At 37.2% G+C, this 15,000-nt stretch overlaps 1 protein-coding gene across 2 annotated transcripts in view; it reads right to left on the bottom strand.

The window, feature by feature from the left end:
• Window positions 1-3,156: 3,156 nt before the first annotated feature.
• The window catches only part of LOC113802782 (uncharacterized), a 29,918-nt gene continuing 18,074 nt past the window's right edge, over window positions 3,157-15,000 (bottom strand). Inside the window, exons 5-22 of one of the 2 annotated variants that reach the window (XM_027353402.2) lie at window positions 14,943-15,000; window positions 14,680-14,809; window positions 14,269-14,412; window positions 13,686-13,847; window positions 13,398-13,533; window positions 13,088-13,155; window positions 12,767-12,864; window positions 12,413-12,520; window positions 12,174-12,229; window positions 11,714-11,792; window positions 11,443-11,550; window positions 11,061-11,159; window positions 10,105-10,243; window positions 9,483-9,604; window positions 6,564-6,688; window positions 6,211-6,367; window positions 5,177-5,365; window positions 3,157-5,056 (exon numbers count right to left, since the gene is read on the bottom strand). The exon at window positions 14,943-15,000 is cut by the window's right edge and continues 1 nt beyond it. In XM_027353402.2, the coding sequence (XP_027209203.1) occupies window positions 4,085-5,056; window positions 5,177-5,365; window positions 6,211-6,367; window positions 6,564-6,688; window positions 9,483-9,604; window positions 10,105-10,243; window positions 11,061-11,159; window positions 11,443-11,550; window positions 11,714-11,792; window positions 12,174-12,229; window positions 12,413-12,520; window positions 12,767-12,864; window positions 13,088-13,155; window positions 13,398-13,533; window positions 13,686-13,847; window positions 14,269-14,412; window positions 14,680-14,809; window positions 14,943-15,000 (2,950 nt within the window). In that variant the 3' untranslated portion in view covers window positions 3,157-4,084. The remainder of the gene's footprint in view (window positions 5,057-5,176; window positions 5,366-6,210; window positions 6,368-6,563; window positions 6,689-9,482; window positions 9,605-10,104; window positions 10,244-11,060; window positions 11,160-11,442; window positions 11,551-11,713; window positions 11,793-12,173; window positions 12,230-12,412; window positions 12,521-12,766; window positions 12,865-13,087; window positions 13,156-13,397; window positions 13,534-13,685; window positions 13,848-14,268; window positions 14,413-14,679; window positions 14,810-14,942) is intronic. The other variant, XM_027353408.2, reaches the window with a different exon arrangement.

Here is a 15,000-nt window from a genome sequence, read left to right as displayed (position 1 = left end):
ACTCTGGCAATGGAAAACACAACTGAGTTACAAAGTTAGGACCTGCAGTTTATTTTACTCATAAAAAATATGGCTTTGTAGTTTTTCTTGAACAAAATTTCACTTACTGTTTCATTTGATAAATTTAATTTCTACTATGGTTTCACCTAAGCCTTTCGTAAGCATTAAATATTATATTTTCCTTTCAAAATGCAATATTAACAGAAACTTTTCTATCCTCTTATTAGATTACTACCTATGAAAAGGCTGATGCTAAAAAAAAGAAGAAAATAAATTGCATTTAACCTTCTCTTACACAAGTAACTGACATCCTGTAATATTTATATATATATATAATTTGAGATCTGCAAAGTTCAAGAGCACTTTAGGTTCAGACAACTCAGGCTTTGAAGCTACTTCTGAAAGGTTTAGCAAGTCAGCAACCTGAAGATTCAATTTTTACGACTAATTCTTAACCCTTCAGTGATGGGTCCGGCTATTGCCATCATGACCTAATGACATATATATAAGTCATGACACGTAATGGGTGGGCCAGCTGTACAAAGCTTAGGCCTACCCACTTTGACAATGTCAATTGTAATATTACATCACCAAAATTCATGCCCTGTCACAATTAAGATTAAACTAGGGTCAATCAAAAAGAGAAAAAAGAAAATAACAGTAATAATGATAATAATAAAAAAAACAATAATAACAAGAAGTACTCGGTATATATTCTCTCTGCACATGCTGAGAGGGAAATAATCATCTGTATCTTTATTGCTTACTCTTTTGGTGTAGTGTATTATTAACAATTACAATTGTGTTCAAAGTGTTAGTGTGAGTGCATATGTATGCACATTTATTTGTTTATATGTAGTGTATCTCATGTTTTCCCGTTCAATGCATGTTAAGCTGTGCACAAGTATGCAAATATATTTGTGCTAAATATATCTTATTACCCTTACCAATACATAAACTTTTCTTAGATTCTTAAATGGATTAGAGAACAGATCCTATACAAAACAATAACAACATATTGTTGCATGCCTGAACTTAATGCATTTAGATATCCCAAAACCAAGTGTAAATCCTCCATTTCTTCAATTCATAATTGGATTCTGGTCCACTTTGAGCATCTAAGACCTTACCATCTCCTCAAAAAGTGAAAATGTGCTCATAAATAACTAAAATTAATAATTCCCTGTACTACACTTCAATAATTGGTCAGATATTTCCCAACAAACTTTACTAACAGACAAGAAACTCTATAACCTCAGCATTATATCCCTGGCATATCACCAACAGAATGACTCCAGGATTAGACTACAGCATCACAGAATTCATCAGCCTAAGCAGAGTCAACTGCCTCATTCCTGTATTCTATCCTTTTTATACAAAAGCTTGTAATCTATATTGCAAGGAACATGAAAATATAATATCCTATTCTGCTATATTAATCTAAAAAAAAAGAGAAGAAAAGAAAAAAATGGTCTCATACAGTATTCGACAAACAATAATCATGGTACAGTTTGAATTTGCATTTGTTATTACAGATCCATTTCTCGTGATTTAATTTGTTGCAGAATAAGGAAATGATTGAAGATACTAAACAAGTAACAGAGAAAAATAAAATAATAATAATGAAAAATACAAATAACAATAATAAAACAAAGTCCATATTCTGGGTCTTCATCATTGTTTCAAAAATCAGGGAACATCTTGAATGACCTCTTTTGCTGACTAGCTCAGTTTTTTATCTATGTTTATGCTATTGTTTGCAACATTGCAAACTTAAACGTCTCATTATAAAAAGAGGAATGTTGTGTCCTTTGAGATGTACTGTACTCAAAACAACTGATGACAGGCAGAAGGTAGGGACATAAGACACCCAAGAACTACTTCCAACACTATGAGGAATCATATCTAGAGCACCAAGATGGAAAATACTTAAAAGAAAACCGTGGCACCTACAGAATATGGACATATGAAACTAAGGGATGCCAAGAGGCAAAGATAATGAAAGTCTGAGGATGACACAGTGGACTGTTTGAATCCTTAAGCTATTGTTTGGCATCCAATCACTAAAGGGCGACAATGCCATAATCAAAGTCTTGAAAGGGCACCCATCTTAGGCCTGAATTTCTCTTTACAAGGCATAATATAATTCATTTGATAAACGTTCAATTTTTTTCTAAAGAGCTATTTTTTCATTCCAGCCAAGGCACAGAATTAACTAACTATATAGATGAGTTGTGTGACTGCCTTCACTGTAATTATTCAGAGTGACTGTATGAGGCCAGGACCCTGTCTGAGGCTTGAAGCATATCTGACATTATTTTAGAAATCTAAAACCCAACTCCCTTGTGTTCCTATCCTACCTACCGACTCCCTTTGTGCTGCAATTTGAGCAAAATATAATATGGGTTCAAAGTTTATCCCACCTATATAAAAAGCTTGCAGTTGTTAATGTGAACCACTACAAAACACATGATACAGAAGTCATTCCTTTCCCTCTAAGTATTACAATTCCACCAATAGTTTGAGGGCATTTGTATACGGATAACAAAACATACTGATAATATAAATAATACGTCATCATAAATTATACTGTAAGATATATGAAGTACATCATTTGAATATAGTTCATTAATAATATATAACACTCAATAATATGGGCCTGTAACCCAAGCAAAATTCACCATTAAAAAAATAAAAGTACACTTATATTCAGGCTAAATCCTTAAGCATACTCCATATTATACTGACAGTTGAATGTACCAACATATTGAACGTATTCAAGAAAATGAACACAAGAGAAGTGAAAAACAAATAGGATGTTTTTTATCCACCCTTCACAACCTCAAGAGCTAAATTCCTAAAAAGTAAGCAAAGAGGAACGGCAGCCTAATAAGGCAATCCTGAGAACCCCAGGCAGAATATTGGTAGTGTGATAACTTTCTTAAACCATTTAGCAAACAGCTATTGTTGTGTAGGTAATATAATTTTATTGTTGGTTGGTTCCACTGATTTATCACCAATATGAGATTACGTAAAAGGATACATGCCAAGGTTTCCTGCAGCAGCTTCTTAAAATACTGATAATTCACTTTATACACAATGTGTGTAACTGACACTTGTGACCAGGACTAAATATGAAGAAAAAGTAAAGGGGGGTGGGGGGGTTCTGGTCATATTATTATAAATTCACTATCCTTCCAACATGATACATTTTCTTTTGGCTACAAAATAAAAGGCGGTGTCCTAAATAAGAACTGAAATAAATAATTTACATTAGTACTTGAATGTACTATTTGTGCATGGTCATCACATATTGTATATATATATACACATACTGTATATATATACACACAGTAGTATATACAAACAGTTACAGAAATTATCATCTGGATAGGAGATTCTCCCACAAACAATAACAACTTACTCTCTCACATCAGCAGAGGCACAGCAACATTTCATTTGAAAAAAAAAATCGCATATAAAATATATTAACAATGTCATGAACAACTTTGTAATTAAGCCTAAGGTCTTGGATAATATGCCTGGCAATTCTTGTAGAACATCTGATTTCTGATGCACTTTTGATACTTACCTTGATATGCAGTTTGTAACTTGCATGGACATGACAACATATCACAAATACTTTCCAGTTTGGAAATTCAAATACATTACATAATATCAAGAATGAGACATAGTTAAATAAAAGCAATAACAGAGATTGGTCTGTTATATATAAGCCTTAAAAATGAATATATATTGGTTCTTGTGGAAGCTTTGAAATCTGTTCAAATATAAGTGCTAAGAAGTCAATAAATAATACTGTTACCATATTTACCTTTTCAGCTATTATGAAACATCCCATACTCCTTTGATTTCCTTAAGCCTAAATCGATCTCAAAAGCATTGCCAAAACCCTACCAACAACCAGGTCAATGACCCCAGCTATCCAGAGGAATACACAGGTAATTGCATGACATTGTTGAATACCTCTGATCAAGCTGACTAAATCCTTTCTAGTATTGATAACCCCTGACCAATCTATGTAACAGCTAGTATGCAACATCCTCTTAATAGAGATGAGATGTTAGTTTGGGGTGCTGGCAAAGGTCAGAGCCTGTGGCCAGACAACAGATGTCGAGGGGGATGAGGGCGGGTGGGTCTCCAGCACCACCTGCTCAACACCCTCAGCTTCACTCCCACTTATTGCTTGCCCAAAGCCCTGGGCCATCCTGATAGCAGCTGGGACACCTTCCCCCTGCAGGTCTCCACTGGTGCCTGCCCCATCTTGTCCCTCAACAGTGTGTATGTTGACTGAACTGCTACCACTGGTTACAGTTCGGGAGGTTGAGGTCACTGTAGAGGCAGTGCCCGCAACAGGCAACCCAGGAATAAGAGAGATAAACTGCCCGGCAGGAAGAGAGAGTGTCACTGTCTCTGGACCATCTGTGGTGACCAGAGCCAGGGTGGCACCCTGCTGCCCTCCATCGCTACTCACCAGCAAAGGACGTCCACCTTGCGCTGTTCCCACAACTACTTGCTGCCCTTCTGCTCCAGTGCCAACTATGCGCACATATTGCTCACCGCCGCTGAGGGGAGTGATCTCCCCCATAGCTTGGGTCAGAAGGTCATCCTCTTTCACCTCCACACCAGCTTCCTCAGACTCTCCTCTGGTCAAGCTTACTAATCGATGGTTCCTCAAGATGCTTGCATCTGTGACAAGCTGGCCTCCAAGGGTCAGTTCCCCTGACAAGCCTGCTGGAGCCTCCATCTGAGCCTCATCTTCCTCCACTGCTGCTTCTGGTGCTTCAGCAGAGTACTCCTTCATCTGTGACTTGTGATTGCAGAGGTCAGGGTGATGGTGCCGCTGGTGCCGCAGGAGCCGGGCCCGAGTTGTATACTGGCGGTAGCACCATAAGCATGGATGAGGGTTTGTCTTGGAGTATGCAGGGACCTCACCATTCTCATTCTCATTGTGATTAGTGGAAGGTGGTGGAAGCTCTGCTCCAGGGTGATACTTCAGGATGTGTAATTTCCTCTTGCTACTGCTGCGGTACATCTGAAAAAGTAGTAGAAACCCATCTATAACTCATAACACCCAAAAAATAAACCACTCTGAAATTACAATATAGTGTATAATCCACCTCAGATATCCTCCTACAATCCAATCCTAAATTACCTTATCACAATGCTGGCAGCTGTAACATCGCTTTGCCTTGAGGATGGGTTGGTTCAGCTCAGGTACTGTTGACGGGTCAATGTTTGGGTGACGCTTGGCCAGGTGGTTAACAAGCATGCCACGCCGCTTGAACCCCAAGAGGCAGGTGTGGCACTTGTACAAAAACTGTTTGTAATCAGCAGGATCAACCTATGGCAGGAAAAGGAGAAGCAATTCTTCTTCTTAGACACTTCATATAGATAAGATTAAATTAACTGCCATTGTATTGCACTATGATAGCAGGTTTGCAGACCTACTAAAATTATATATGTTAAAAGTTTATGGAAGTAACAGTAGAGGCCTCATGTTGGAATTTCCAGCATTAGTCTTGAAGAAGTACTATATAAACCCCAAATTAGAGCATCCCAGGCATAAAAAAAAGGTTATTAAAGCTGTTCTGAAGGAGACCTGATGAAACAAAAACTAACATCAAATCACTTTCTGTAGTCTAGAGACAGAGGCAAACAAAGAAACATATAGGTAAAATCAAAATAAAGATGGAAAAAAAGAGCATAATATATCATAGCCAATGAACTACTTTCTCATCAAATGTGTATATTAATAATGCTGATAAAACTGGAAACACTCTGAAATGTTACTTCCACACGACAACAGCAATCTTTACATGAAAGCTAAGTTATACGAAATGAAATTTAACTTTTTCTATAGAAGCTGCACCTGGCAAAAATACAATACAAATATACATTTTCTCTCAAATCTGATGACTTTGGCAAAGCATCCTCTTTAAAATAATGTTGATTCATATCAGTTTGTGAACTAATCTCATTATTCATTCAATTACTGTTCTCTGTCTCATTACCACTTATCCTCTTTTCTTATCTTAGGTGATGTATCCTTTTTCACATCCCTTTTTTTATCCTATGACCTGACAAAAAAAGGATAAGAGACATAAAGGAAAAAGGACATGTAAGAGACTCCCACAGATGCATGTCCTTGATATCGTTCACCCTTTCTCTCTACCTCTCACACAATACCTTTGGGACAAACTTGGGGGGCCCTTTGGCGACTGCTTTAGAAGTCTTAGCCTCACGGTCATTTGAGTGCATGCGCTTAGAGTGCTCGCGGAGCTTGTCCTTCCGCTTGAACCTCTTGCCACAGTCTGGACACAGGAAGTCACGACGCTCTGAATGACTGCAAGAATGAGAGAGAATAACAAATCTATAAAAATGAATAAACCCTAACAGTCAGTGATATACTTCTATATCATGATGCTGAGACACATCAACAGAAATGGAGCAGGAGTGGGTGAAGGAAGGGGTACAGGAGGAAGAGGAAGAGATGGAAGAGAAGGAAGAAGGGGATGAAGAGATAGGAGAGCCCAGCCTACCTAAGCATATGAATCTTGAGTTTGTCCACAGATGGCATCTCCTTGCTGCATATGGAACATGTGTGAGGCATGATGGCGTGGTATGAACGAATGTGCCGGCGAATCTTACTATACGTGGGGAAAACCTGCCAGAAAGGAAAATACAATAAATGAACGGACTGAGGTTAATGGTTTATATGATTTATGTGGTTATGGGGGCATAGATATATCTCAAAAACATTATCAGATTTTTATAATCACTGGGCACTGTTTTGTTGCTCTAAAACTAACTAGAATGCATCTGCTTGTATGAGCAAAATTATAGAAACATTACTATCATTGTTAACATCTTTTTTTTATTAAAAAATCAAAACATTCTAAGATAGGAATAAGTATAAAAGGAATGGGTGAGTACAGTCAGCACCACAAGTAATAGCACCACCTTGCAATGCATATTCCCACAACATAAAAAGTAATATGGAGGGAATACCAACTGGTTGTAGTACTTGGTAGCAAATCCCATATGCTTCACATAGCCTGCCATGTGTCTTGAGACATCTTCCACTAGCCACTGAAGGAGACTGGGCTTAACCCACTTGCGCTAGGTGTCTCACATGTGAGAAGCCTAGAAAAAAAAAAAAAAAAAATCTCGGGCGTCCCACTGGCGTGATGCTAGACCGGAGCTTGTGCTCCGATTCTGTCGCCTGTAATGGGTGGCAAGCGGGCTGGTTCCCAGACTGGCCTGCATGCCAATTTTGAAGCTGCCCGGAAACTATTATTTTTGGCTTGAAAATGTACCGGCACTGGTGGGTTTAGATTTCCCCTAATGTTGGGGAGATGCCCAATGAGCTTAGGCATGATTGAGATATCCCTCCCCTGAGGTGCTTCTTCATAAGCCTCAGGGGAGATTTTCATGAGATTTTCTTGATGTGGTTCAGATTTGGGAACTCTTTTATGTTGTCAAAACCAACCCACTCAATACAGGCCTTTATTAACCAAATGTTGCCGGGGATGGCATGTATGTATATGCCATGCCCACTAAATGTTTAATTTAGTAATTGTTTTTACAAGTAGATGGCTCCTCTAGGACTAAGTCACCAATGAGCCATTTACAACAGTTTACCCTTTTCCTTGATTTGTGATAACATTTTCTAGTATTCAACCCATTTACGATGGGTGTCCCACATATGAGACACCGGGAAAAATAAACATTGCCGGGCGTCCCACCGGTGTACCGCTGCTGGCCATGTATATTAATAATGCTGATAAAACTGGAAACACTGAAATGTTACTTTGACAAGACAACAATAACCTTTAAATGAAAGCTCAGTTATATGAAATGAAATTGAACTTTTTCTATAGAAGCTGCACCCGGCAGAAATTAAAATATATTTTTTCTCTCGAATCTGATGGCTTTGGCATCAGATACTGCGCCGATTTTGAAGCTGCCTGGAAACTATTATTTTCCGCTTCAAAATATACCGTCACTAGTGGGTTAATACTGCTGCTAGTAATGTCAATAACAATATAGTAATTGTAATGTTTATAGCAAAAATAACAGTGTCAAAATTGATAGTATTTGTAAAAAAGCTTCCTCCCACTATTTCAAGGGAAGATAAGGTCACAAGATTTACTAATTGTCTTCTTTGTGGCTAAACACTGGCAGAGCTATCTATGTACAGAAACATTTAACAAAACAATACTAAAGTGAACACAGCATTGGGTTAATATAAAACACATTCTCCCTTCTGTTCAGGTCCCGAATAAATTTTTCTTACAAAATATAACCCTTTTCTGTCTTTGTTTCTTAGTGAGCAATGATTTTGGCTATGCCCATAAGAGGAGTCGTCCCTGAGGCTGCATTGGATTGCATTAACACTCACGTCCCTGAGCAGCTATGTGTGTGTGTGTGTGTGTGTGTGTGTGTGTGTGTGTGTGTGTGTGTGTGTGTGTGTGTGTGTGTGTGTGTGTGTGTGTGTGTGTGTGTGTGTGTGTGTGTGTGTGTGTGTGTGTGTGTGTGTGTGTGTGTGTGTGTGTGTGTGTGTGTGTGTGTGTGTGTGTGTGTGTGTGTGTGTGTGTGTGTGTGTGTGTGTGTGTGTGTTTTTTTCCCAGTGGCACATTGGACTCAGCCTTTACTTGATGCAAGATGAGTTTGAGTCTTGTTAGTAATTTTACCGGGTCTTCCAGAGCAAGTTTTGTAATGGGAAGGATTCACACCTCCAGTGTCTGTGATCTTAGTCCAGCACTTGACTGTTTGGAGCGCAACTCTGGGTAGAGTGATCCCTGATTACTTTTCCCTAAAGGAATCAGGGATGCAATAGCTGCGATTTTCTTCTTTGAAGAACTTTGGTCTTTAGGCACTGTCTTTATGCAGACTAAGGGATGGTAGGGAATGTAAAAAAATGTAATTACAACTGCCTAAGGGACACTGGATGGGAGATAAGTACACTTGGGCAACAAAGTTCCAACCCCTCAACTAACATCAACCACTCCAGTACAACTGGCTTTATGAATAAGCATATAGAGGAGATTCTTGATAATTCATCAAAAGTAATGAGGTGCCAATTTTCATGCCATTACTTTTGGCACTGACTGTAAAGAGTTAGTTACCACATCTTGGATTGTTTTCATAATAATGGAGTGTAATTTGCACAGCCAAATGCTTGAATGCATTCAAACCAGCTTGACCTATTTGTAAAAACCACATCCATTTGCCCTCATTTTTTTTTTTTTTTTTTTAATAATGCAATCTGGTAACATATTTTTCACTATATGAAGCATACACATCCTAACTATTAAACTTTACATAGACAAACACAAATATACAACTGTAAACTAAATACAAATACACACAAACACACACACACAAGTAAATAATAAATAAAACAAAAATGTTACTCACACCCACAAACCCATCCGTACCTCAAATAAAACACTTACCTTTTTACAAGTCGGACAAGCGTATTCCCCATTGACACAGTGCGAGGATACATGGGACTTCAGCCCGGCTACGGAGAAGAATCCCTCCCTGCAAATCGGGCAGTCATAGCCTTTACTGCCCTCTGTGAAGTCAGGACATTAGTGCTCATCTTTTCCTCACGCTCTAAGTGCAAACGCGTGTGCGCCAAGTACTGAGCAGGCAAGTGAGCGCTTATCTACTGTGCTCTTTGCCCTCTACTCTCTCTGAGCCCATATGAAGGCTCTACTGTGATCAGATTATTGTTTGTTCTGTGTCAGTCTCGGTAGTGCCAAAAGCTAGATGAATATTGACATTTCCTGTCTTGCTGATCTTTTTTTAAATGTATATTTAAATTACTGTAAAAACATTTGATCTTAAAAATCCCTTTCCATTTCTGATCAACTTGGATACAATATTTCCGAAATTGCAATCACATTATTATGAAATGAAAAGAACCTCTCTAAATCAAAGACAGAAAATAGAAATTTACCAAAACTGAGTAAAGTGCATTTGAAATATCTTTGCACATTACACATACTCATGTCTTACCAGCTCCAAAACTTTACATAGCAGCTAAATACCTCAGCATGATGCACAACTCACCAATATGAAACTTGATGTGTGTGTTAAGAGCTGTATTGCTACAGAAGCGTCTGAGGCAGAGGCTGCATCGGAAGGGCTTCTCCGTCTCATTGCCATGGACAGCCATGTGCGCCTCCAGCCGCTCACGACGCAAGAATGACTGGAATCAAAACTCTAGTCTGATGACGGATTCTTTGTAAAACAATATCAGAATGTTTAGATTATCATTAGAATGCTAATATCTTATAACAGAATTCATACATTCTTTATGGAGAGCAATTTGAAACATTAAAATAGATTTCAAAATCTAATAGATATACAATACTTGTTTATTCCATAACTAGATTTTTTTTTTTTTTTTTTCCTTTTGGGGGGGGGGGGGTAATTCTATTGAAACAATACTTCTTTTTGTAAAGAAATAATCGCTTCTATAGTCAGAGATTACTGTGCAATAAATTACAATTTCATAAAGAGATTATTTTTTAAAACATCCTGCATTTGTGTGAAATCCATGTATACTTGCTATAGTGTTTTGTACATTAAATAAAAATATGTATGGTCTTAAAAAAAGTAGCCCATGTATGCCATGCAAAAATGTATTATCATCTGACTTCAAGATAGTAAAATACTTATTGATATACTGTGATTGTGGCAGTGACTGCTTGCTCCTTGATTCAAAACTATTGAGCAGGTAAAGGGTTTTGTGACATGGTTGTGACTGCGATGGTGCTAACATTGTTGTGCTGTGACTAGCACAATTCACATTAAATAAATAAATCCAGGGCAGTCGGATATCAGAATCTGAAGTGCCATTTTAGTTTTAGCACTGTCTACAATGTACCTGTAATGACTAAATAGCACTAGTTTTGCTGCCCTTGAGACGATAATGCATTTCACCATGATTTAAATAAATAGTCAATGTAAAATTAGCATTCACTGTAATGAGCAGTCATGGAAAAAGAGAAACTAATTCCAACCTTATAGCAGAAGTCACACTTATGAGGCTTGGCTTGAAGAGGAAGGAAGAATCCATGTCCTCCTATGTGTGCTAACAGCTCCTCTGCTGCCTCAAAAAACTGAAGTTGGAAAAAAAATGAAAAGAATAAAAAAGAAGAAGAAAAGTAATATGACCCCACAGATTATGCTAAGCTTTCATCAATATCGTTAAAAATCAGGACCAATAGGACAATGATATGGGCCTTTGCAACAATAATTCCGTAAAAAATAAACATAACACAACACATCCATTAAACAATGACAAATAAAACAAATCATATAAACACAAGAGTATAATTTCCTCTGGGATTATAGACAAAATATTAAGTCATTTGAGCCTTAGAAAACCTTGTTATTACAAACCTTGAAGCACTGAGGACATGCCTTCTCCTTCAGCTTCATTTTCACCAAGGCATCATTACCCTCCTGCACCTGTGCTCCTTCATGTGTGTGTTGGTGAATTTTCAGCAGCTGCATTGGAAGAGGAAGACGAGAAAAAAAAATCAATAATTAGTACCCAGAAAGAAAAACGATTCCTTGTTCTCATTCCCAACAACTAACAAATCACAACTACCAGTTTATTTTACTATTTCTGAAAAGATTATAACGATGTCATGACCTCAGCTGATCTTACCTCTGGCATAGTGAATACCAAATTGCAGGTGGTACACTGGCTGTGCTGTATACCTTCTACAGCAGGCATAGCAAGTCTGCTGAAAATATAAACAATCCATCAATAATCACAGACTTTCCCTAGCTTTTCCATTCTCTATCAAAAACACAAAAGTTAAAAGCAAATAATGACAAGTATGTTTAATCATAAACTAAAGCAAGAATAAACATCTTTATAAAACCTCCCACACAACTGCCAATTCAAGCAAACTCCTTAAAAAAAAAAAAAAAGAAAAAAAATTATATATATATATATATATATATATATATATATATATATATATATATATATATATAATAATAATAATAATAATAATAATAATAATAATAATAATAATAATAATAATAATAAATAAATAAATAAATAATAATCAAATATCAAACTCAATATTCACATATGATAAAATTCAGAGGGAACTTACCTGTTGACATCTGCTTGTGAAGAAGTCCCAGCTCCTGATGTCTCTTCACCTGAAACCTAGTCAGACAAAAGATGTAAAAAATTAATTGGAAAGACAAAAAATTGCTATCATGCTCTCTGTCAACAGAGGAAAAATGAAGACACTTGAGACACCTAGAACATACAAAAAATTAAGCTCATTGAAAAAATCCCTTATTTTCAACTTGGAAGCTAAAACAAGACAGTCTTCAGGGATCTCACCTTCACTTTCTTGGCAAGCCTCTTCACACCAGTCTCCACCTCTCCATTGTTCCTGGGTCGCCTTGTCTTTATTCTCTTTCGCTTCTTCTTCTCCTCTTCACCGACCTCCTGCTCAGATATCAAGGAGACAGATAGTATCAGACAGATAGTACATATTGTCAGGTTTAGTAAAAAAGAAAAATACAATTTTCATAAATATATAAATGTGGACAACAATAATAAATAAAAATCACTAATATGAAATATAAGACAACAAAAGTATCAATATCATAGAAGAAGAAGAAGAAGAAGAAGAAGAAGAAGAAGAAGATCTAATACACTTTCCACAATTGTCACCTTTAGAAAATCACTAACCTCATCATGACAGACCAGATGCTGCTGTAGTTCTGCTGATGACTCAAAGGCCTCATCACATTCATAGCACGGCCAGGACTTCCTCAGTGACTCAAGGACTGAAATCAAAGAGGAACATGAATACTGGTTACTTGATCTAGCTATTTAACTAAAATAGGAGAACTAAGCTTCTGCTACATGTGATCTGAACTAAGAATACCTAAAGTTGAACCGATCTACACTAACAAATAAATACAATGTTGGAAATAGTCAGCTGTCTTGTGCGGCACCACTGGTTAGGTCATTGTAGTTATATCAAAACTTAAAATAAATCTTCCTTACTCTTAATCTCCTCTGCTGTTGGCTGCAGGATGTGAAGGCCTCTTTTGTCACCATATTGCTTTGAGTACCTGGAAGAAATTAGATAGAGCTACTATCATATACATAACATTTATTTCTCAATTCCTACTAAAAGACACTTTTTTATCATTCACTAAAAAGAAGGAATATAAGTATAAAAGATTAATTCATATTCAGTTACAAAATACATGATTAATTACAATGAACAAATGTCAATCATTTTTTGTTATCTTAAAGGAACATCCCAATCAACTCAAGTGTCCTCCTGTTGTGGCAATACTCAAGCTCTTACCCAACTCTGAGTTCTGTGCGTGGGGCAATGTCTGTGGTAGTGAGGAAGACAAGGTTCTCATCCACTTGCATGACTACACAATTCTGCTCAAGGTATGTGGTGGCCTGACGCACGAATCGCATCCAGTTGGAGGTGGCTGTGAAGTTGAGAATGGCTATTAAACTATAATTCTGAATATTCAGATCCTCATTACAACTTCTGTAATCTTTTTATTCAAACTCATGGACATTCAAATCAGCATTAAAATCAAACAAACAAATGAGGGAAGCTTTGGAGACAGACACTTGCCTTCATCGGAAGTGTCAAGGTGCAGCGTCTGATCACCCTGCTTTATGGTGTAGATGAGGCCGTGTGGAGACACTGACCCATCTGAGTCTTCCTTCAAGACACCTTCTATGGGGCCGAATTGTGTGCGCTTTGGAATGGCCTTGCGTACAAACACACCATATTCTAAAGGGGAAAAATGAGGATAAGGAATGAAGATGGAATGCTAAACTAAGAACAAAAAAGAAATGAGAAAAATATTCCTCTAGATCTATACATACTACCCCTATGAGTCAACAGCATATTCTTTTCAGTTCTGTCAATAAAGGACAACCTCCTTCCAATTTACATGGAAGTCTTAATTTCTAATTCTACATATACATAAATACATACATACATACATATATATTCACATACATACCAGATTTAGACTATACCACCCACACAAAAACATGAAGGTGAAATATGCCACAGACAGCCTAGATTTTATGCCCTGAGCTTTAGCATGCCAAGCCTCTATGGAACTTTAATTTTTTCATTGAAAATGTTGAACTGACCAAAAATGATTTTCATCAAGTCTTCTTCCTACAAAAAAATAAAAGTATACCTTCTGTGTCTGCAATTTTACGAATGATGAGATGTTGCGCAGGAAGAGAAGCCCAGGCTCTTGTCCTAACTGGTTTGTCTGAGATTGCTTGTATTCGATGTTGTGGGCACTCATGGGAATACGCCTGTTCACAATCTCCACACCCTGGTATATGAAATCAAAATGACATCGGTGATATTGTCATTCATGTTATCACTACTGCTATTACAACCAACTGTAATTTTGGTCATTATCATTAAAAGTATTAACCTAAAGAGTAGTAATCACCAAAGAATTAAAATATCCAAAAGTATACAGTTATTCTAAAACCAATTATCCATTATCAAAAATAAAAACTTAAAATTCAATGAAAATCTGAAAAATTAAAGTATGTCCCATGCCACACCACCCTTTTGGACACACAATACTTACAAATATCCGGTCCAATAAAGCCTGGGACACCTGAATCACTGACAGAAGAATTGACTTCATTCTGTCTTTGTCCACTAGCATCTTGTAGAGAGTCATTAGCAGCACTGTCACTACTACATGGTTGGAGAGCCTAAGGAAAAAAAAGGAAGTGTTAACAAGCTGATTGTGGAAATCTTTAACTGCTATTCTTGGTCAGGCTGTCCTTTCAATTAATACCACTGAATCACAAGGTACTGCCATGTTTGTGGTAAGCAATTTCATACCTGAGATTCTGGCCTGAGTTGAGATACAAGGTTACTAGCTTCCCTCTGTAACTGCTTT

This window comes from Penaeus vannamei, chromosome 16 (genome assembly GCF_042767895.1).
Source record: "Penaeus vannamei isolate JL-2024 chromosome 16, ASM4276789v1, whole genome shotgun sequence".
Lineage (NCBI taxonomy): Eukaryota > Metazoa > Arthropoda > Malacostraca > Decapoda > Penaeidae > Penaeus > Penaeus vannamei.
The sequence above is the reverse complement of the archived record's forward strand: the minus strand, read 5'-3'. Positions and strand labels throughout refer to the sequence as shown.